This window comes from Helobdella robusta (genome assembly GCF_000326865.2).
Source record: "Helobdella robusta unplaced genomic scaffold HELROscaffold_13, whole genome shotgun sequence".
NCBI lineage: Eukaryota > Metazoa > Annelida > Clitellata > Rhynchobdellida > Glossiphoniidae > Helobdella > Helobdella robusta.
In genome coordinates, this window is record NW_008703718.1 from 3,146,644 (window position 1) to 3,153,920 (window position 7,277).

A 7,277-nucleotide genomic window follows, 5' to 3' on the forward strand; every position below is an offset into this window, starting at 1 on the left:
ATGCTGGAATTAGAGGAAGTGGTATGTCAGGTGCCGGAAGTGGTATGCTAGATGCTGGAAGTGGAGGAAGTGGCATGTCAGGTGCCGAAAGTGGTATGCCATATGCCGAAAGTGGAAGAAGTGGTATGTCAGGTGCCGGAAGTGGAGGAAGTGGTATTTCAGGTGCCGGAAGTGGAAAAAGTGGTATGCCAGGTGCCGGCAGTGGAGGAAGTGGTATATTAGATGCTGAAAGTGGAAGAAGTGGTATATCTGGTGCCGGAAGTGGTATGCCAGATGTGGTGAAAGTGGTATGTCAGGTGTCAAAAGTGGGGGAAGTAGTATGTCAAGTGCTGGACGTGGAGGAAGTGGTATGACAGATAGCTGAAGTCTGAGTTAGTAGCATGCAAATTAAGGAAGTGTTAAATGGATCCAGTTTTAATCCATTAATTAACTTGATTCACGAAAGATAAATTGTTAAATTTCCAAATTGAAATTGTTTTTTGATTTATTGCGTTTACTAAACATTTGAAATCATTTTGAACTGTCATATTTTTGGATTTAAAAAACGATTGAAGATTTGTTGGATAGGTCTTGCTTAATTTTAAAATTTGAAAATCAACCAACGTATTAACCCATACGAATAAGAGTTTTATATGCTACCAAAACAACTTAAAAACTATCAGTATTAAGAATCAGGATGATAACGAAAACTAATTTGCAATTTATTAAAGCCCAGCCACCTTGAACAACTTTCTTGATAGTTTAAATGCTTGAAATTATTGCCTGGGCTTGACAAATGGTTTTTTACTGCAGTGTGATCAATATATATATATATATATATAATGTCTTTAATTAAATTTAATAACTTCTTACTTCTCCTATGAGAAAAATTTGATCAAAATTTGTTCTTTAAACAAGAAAAATGAAAAATAAAGTAAATATATTACATTTGTTGATAAATGAAATATAAATGTTAAATAGATGGTAAAACGTTAAATATAAGATATACATTTTGAGAAATCAGTCAATTTTAGTGATTGAATTAATATTTTTGTTCGTATAATATTGATTAGTATTTTATTATTCACTGTGTTCGGAGAATTAGTGGAAACTGCCGTTAATCTACTTCTGGATACGGACTTGTATAATATCATTCCTCTAAAGAAATACTCGCGTGTACAACATCGTAATGACAAATTTGTTCCATTTCGACACTCTTGGAATATTTTCATTCCGGGGCGACGTACAACAATCTACAAAAACATTTTGTTGTTATTATAAATATCCTTCCAAGTTAGTTTATATTCATAGCCACGAAACATTATGTGAACGTTTGTGAAAGTATCCAAATGGATATTGGAGTGAGTATATGATGAACTAAACAAACACACCAACGTAGCAGCCAGTTGAGTAGAGCAAACCCAACAACGTTATTATTCAAAAATTTTAATTTGTGAATTAATTATTAAATTTTTATTTTTCTCAGTTAAAAAATAAAAAAGTTTATAAAATAAGGTCAAAAACTTGATTAAACTTTAAAGACATTGAACCGGTTATTTTTTTCAACATTTTTGCAATTAAAAATTAAGAAAAAAACATTTTTTCACATTGATTTAAATGGGTTTATGGGCAATAACTCTTCGAAGCTCGATTGAGACGTGTCGATATCATACTCATGTTTATGTTCCACAGCGGTGATGGTAATGTTAATTTCTGATCATTTTTAACATTGCTGACGTGTTTAATTTTATGAATAATGAAAAATATTTTTTTACAATTTCAGTTGGTTTTATTAACAAGAGATCTGTTTATATCAATTTGCTTCGGTATTTTAGTCGATATTTAAGCAATTTGTTTTCCATTGAATGGTTCGAGTTATTATTTTTTACTAATACAAAATTTCAGAGCTCTATTTCAAAGCGTGACAACGGAAGGATAAAGATATCATTTATCACAATAGCCGTCGTTATGTTGCTGTTGTTCAGTGTTGACAGCAGAAGAGATCCTGAAAGAGTGGTAATTGGGAGACATTTGCAAGAAGCTTGGGATATAGTTAAATTAGCTTTCAAATTAAATTCAATCGACAGTAATACAAGAGGTTTGAGTGTTTTTTTCAGCCTACATAGTGTGTTTTAAATGGTTCCATGATTGTTTATTACTCAAATTTGAATAAGGAAATTATTAAAATAGTGAAATAAGCTATAAATACAACTTTGCCAACTTTTTTCAAAGTCCAAACCGTCCCAAACAACATCTGAAAAGCCACCAGCACTACTTTTATTTAAACATGATTACCTAGAAAAGTTTCTACCCAATTTAAATTTCAGACGTTCTGAATAAAATTTTGATAATAAAATAAATGTTTTAAAGCTTAATACTATAAAAAGTTCGATGTTGATTAATTTGATTTCATTATTTTTTTTAACAAATTGATAAATAAATTCTTTCAGATTTAAGGTAAAAACGAGTTCACCGTGTCCAATTTAACGTTGGTTTGTTTAACATTCCAGAAAACTACGCCTTGTTTAATTGAAGTAACTAGCACACAAAAAATATTTAATTCATTACATTCTTCCGAACATTATATGATTATTTCCTTACTTGTCTAAACATTCCCATTATTAAAACCGACAATAAAGACAGGTTTCATGAAATCTAAAACAGTATTAATAACTGAACTAAAAATAAAAAGGAAAAAATTGTTAACTTTAAAACGTTGAGGAAGTAAAATGTTCAAAATTTTGTGCAGCTGGCTAAATGAAGTTACATTATTCATTTGCCGACACTTTCAACGAACGAAAGCATCTACCAAAGCGGATGTATTGAAATTTCTAGCGTCACTTTTCAGAAAACACGCTGGTGGTTCCAGTTCAATTAATTAATTAATATTTAGAAAATGAAGCAAAGTATTTGATTATAGGTGTGTTTCAAAGACGTCTAACTTTGGTCTGGAAATAATAAAAATCAACCATAACATAATATATTCACGTTTGCTGATAAATAAAATAAAATATAAATATTAGATAGATGGTAAAGCGTTAAATATAAGATATACTTTTTGAGGAATCAGTCAATTTTAGTGATTGAATAAATATTTTTGTTTGTATAATATCGATTTAGTGTTGTATTAGTATTGAGTTATTGTTACATGATGTTTACTGTGTTTGGTAAATTTGTGGAAACTGCATTTTCTCTAATCTGGCTACGGACTTGTACAACCTCATACCTCTAAAGAAATACTGGCGTGTGCGACATAGTATTGACAAATTTGTTCCATTTCGCCACTCTTGGAATATTTTAATAAAAAGGCGACGTACAAAAACATTTTTTAGTGATTATAGACATCCTTCCGATTTAGTTTTGTATTTATAGCCAAGTATCGTTTTTGAAAATTTTCAAAGTGAATATTGAAGTGAGTACATGAAATAAAGCTGAACAAACAAAAGTTACAAACAGTTGAGTAGAGCAAAGCCAACTATGTTAGTTCATTGTGCAGCTGTCCTTCGCTCGTCTCTTTATTAACATTCGTCTGACAAAAATATTATTAAACGATTTCATAGAAACATTTCTTTAATTTTAAAAACAAATTTAACAAATAGAAAAAATGAAAATTAATTTCAGCAATTTTTAAATTCATTAACAACATATATTGAAAATTTTTGAACATCTTTAGTTTAACTCAAATGTTGTCTTGGAAAGTTTATTCAACGTTTGATGCGAATTAAATTTTGAAATAAATATTTTTATCTTCCTTTTTGTGTTGGACATAAATAAATTATAAAAAATAAACGGAGGGAATTTTTTTCAGTTGCCTTCAAATTATTTTACATCTAACATAGCGTGGAATCTACAACGTGGATCGAACGCTGGGGCGGGATGACCACCATACCTACAAACAAGACCACCGTACTGGAAATGAATTCATTCAACGGTGGTTATGATAATGATAACATAAATGGTAGAGGCGGTGATGATGATGATGACCTCACGAATTCAAACATGTCTAAAAGTTCCATGACGTGGAGTGAACGAGGGTTCTTTAAATTTTTCAGTTAGTCTTTATTTCAATTCCTTTCAGGTAATAAATCTTGAGTGCTGTGCATAACATAATTATTTTTTCATTATTGATCTATATCGGTTGCTTCAATCTTTTTTAAATGAGAAATCAAGCTGTTTGATGAAATAAGTTTTTATTTACTCGATGCGTGTGAAGTTTCTTTGTATTTGATGTTATATCCAATCGCAAAATTCCTCATAATGTAATTTTGTATTGTAGTAATTTTAGTAGTAATTCAGCGTGTAATTTTTCCAGATAAACAGCAGCAGTCACGCAGGCAGATCATATCGAGTATGAAGCAGAAGAAGGATATTCAAAAGTGGCAACGACAACCAGTCATGCAACGTACAGATCGAAATAACAACAACTCACAACTATCACAACCACAAAACACAGTTTCAGCACAACAACAAAACCAATTATTCTTTCAGTTGCCGGTTAAAAATGTTGATAAAGTGACTTGCGTAAAAATTATTAACCCTTTAGAGTTATACGATTTAAATGCGTTCAGTTTAAGAGGTGTCAACATGTTAGAGATTGAAGATTCAGAAGCTGTTCTGACTGGACTTCCCAGCAACCTCTTGTTGGTGCTGGAGGCAGCCAAACTATCTCACTTCTCAATGAGATGGAGTGCAATCAAGCACGTTCCAGCTGAATTGTTTCATTCTGGTCTCGTCAGTTTGATCCTCACTGACAACCACATTAAAAAAATAACGGGACTGGAACGAGCTGAAAGATCTCTCAGACTGCTCAACTTGCAAAGTAATCAACTGATCAGTCTGCCGAGAGAATTGTGCTACATGATCAATTTAGTTGAGTTGAATGTAAGCAGGAATAATCTCACTGAACTCATTGATACCATTGGATCACTTCGAAATTTAGAAATTCTTGACTGTTCATTTAACAAATTGAAAACACTTCCTGAATCAATGAGCGAATTAGTAAATTTGAAGCGCTTGAATATAAGCTCAAATATGATAATCTCACTTGAATCATCTTTCTCACAATTAATTAAACTGGAAGATTTGCAAGCGAGCCACAACCAGCTCAGTTCGCTTCCATTCTCATTCGACAGCACTTTGGTAAATTTAAAATCAGTTCTTCTTGGGAAGAACAGCTTCCGTAACATTCCGACCTGCTTGTGCAATCTGCCTAAACTTGAAAATTTGAATTTGAAACAAAACTCGCTGCAGTTCGTCTCATCTTCCCTGACCTACGTTACAACACTCGTTCTTGACGACAACAACCTCAGCGAAATCCCACTGATACTTCTGCAATCAAGGGCTATGGAAAATTTGTGGCTGAGAAATAATCAGCTGGAAGGCATCCCGCAAGAAATATCATCTCTGACGCTACTGAGAACTCTCCACTTGGACGGCAACACCTGTCTACGTCACATACCTCCATCGATGGCCTCCATGAAAAACTTGAAACGCCTGTCAATCAAAAACACTCTGGTCGATTCAGCAAATGCAGTCATCATATCTTTATTGAACGGAAACGTAACGGTAGAGTTTGGTTCGAACGACAACGCCGACAGATTACCCTCATCTCGCCACACGGTAGGAGGAACTGGGCTGAAACACAACGCACGAGAAACTCTCAGTCCATTGAAGAACGATCCTGAAAATGCAGACAGTCCCACAGTGCATCAAAATGGTAGTGAAAAGTTTTTTAAACACAAACAAACCAGGAGTGCTTCTCATATATAAAAAACTTGTCTTTTTGTGCTATTTTTTAATTTATTTGCATGTTTTTGGTTTATTATTGAATCTTATGCTGTCATAATCACCTGAATTATTTACATATTTATCTAGTTCTAGTGAGACTTTCTCTACTTGCTATATATCAAAATTCTGTGTCAGAGTTAGCTATATTTTGTGACCATCAAAATTATATTGCTTAACGCTGTTCAAATGAGATTAATTATAATTGTAATAATGTTGTTATCACAGTTACAATAATAAAAACCACATTAGAATTAGTTGCAGAATTATAAACATAGAGCAATGCTAGTACTGTAATAGTAGTTGTAGTAGTAGTAGTAGTAGCAGTTATTGTTGTTGTAGTAGTAATTGTAGTACTAGCTGTAGTAGTAGTAGTAGTAGTTACAGAAAAGATAACAAGTAAATTACTAGTAGTAATTTTTTATGCTGGTTTCCAAGTGAAAATTCTCGATGAATAATAATAATAATAATCAAACATTTGTAAATATAAAACATTTCATTTTGCCATTTAACGCGCAATTTCTACTGCCAAGTAGTCTAGTTCATGCGTAACATTGTCTTCGTTTCGCCAATAACCATGTTTCATTTAAGATCATGGCAATCATTCTTCATCATCTTTTTATAACTATTCATTATAATATTGTTATTATTATTATTATTGTTATTGTTATTTCCAGATCTTTTGCATAAAATGAAAAGAATAAATTATGATCGCATTACAAATCATCAAATATTGAAAGAGTGTAGGCGTTGCATGATGACCATCCCATAATAAACACTCGTCTGGGCATAGATGTGTGCGTGTGTCTGTACGTGCGAGTGCGTGTGTACGTGTGTGTGTGCATGTGTGTGTATGTGTGTGTACGTGCGTATATATTGTGTAAGTTGTGTGTCTGTTTATGCATGTATATGTGTGTATGCCTGCATCTTCTGGTGAGTATGTCAGCTTTTTTCCTATCTTCTCCTTCTTTCTCTTTCTCTCTCTCTCTCTCTCTCTCTCTCTCTGTGTGTATATATATATATGTATATATATATATATATATATATATATATATAGGAAGAGAGAAAGACACACAAACACAAATTGTGTGAGTGGGTATGTGTAATGTGTATGTGTAATGTGTATGCTGTGTGCGTGTATATCTGTGTGTTATTTACGTGTAGGCATCTGCTTTTGTTTGCCTTTTTTATGTGCGCGTATATGTATGTGTGTGAGTGTGTGTGGTGTGTGTGCAAGTTCATCTACCTACCTATTCAAATAATTGACTGATTCGTTCGTTTGAGTACATTACATACATTTATATATTTTTTGCCAGACTATCTGAACTGACTCACATGGGAGTGTATGGAATTGTCTGTATGTTTAACCGCATTCTATGGATATTTATCTTCAAGTATTCGTGTTGTAATACATGGTGTGGGCAATGCGGCCCTCACAGCAACAAAAAGTTTGCCCACCCCTGTTTTAATATAACCATTTTCTGTGGATGTTTGGGTTTGGTTGATGGAAAAAG

General features: G+C 32.9%; 1 protein-coding gene across 1 annotated transcript; it reads left to right on the forward strand.

Moving 5' to 3' along the window:
* Positions 1-4,785: 4,785 nt before the first annotated feature.
* HELRODRAFT_151032 (hypothetical protein) lies at positions 4,786-5,403 on the forward strand (the record flags this gene model as incomplete). Its single annotated transcript, XM_009014332.1, has 1 exon — positions 4,786-5,403. A coding segment is annotated over one exon (618 nt), but the record flags the coding sequence as incomplete, so codon positions are not given.
* Positions 5,404-7,277: the final 1,874 nt, after the last annotated feature.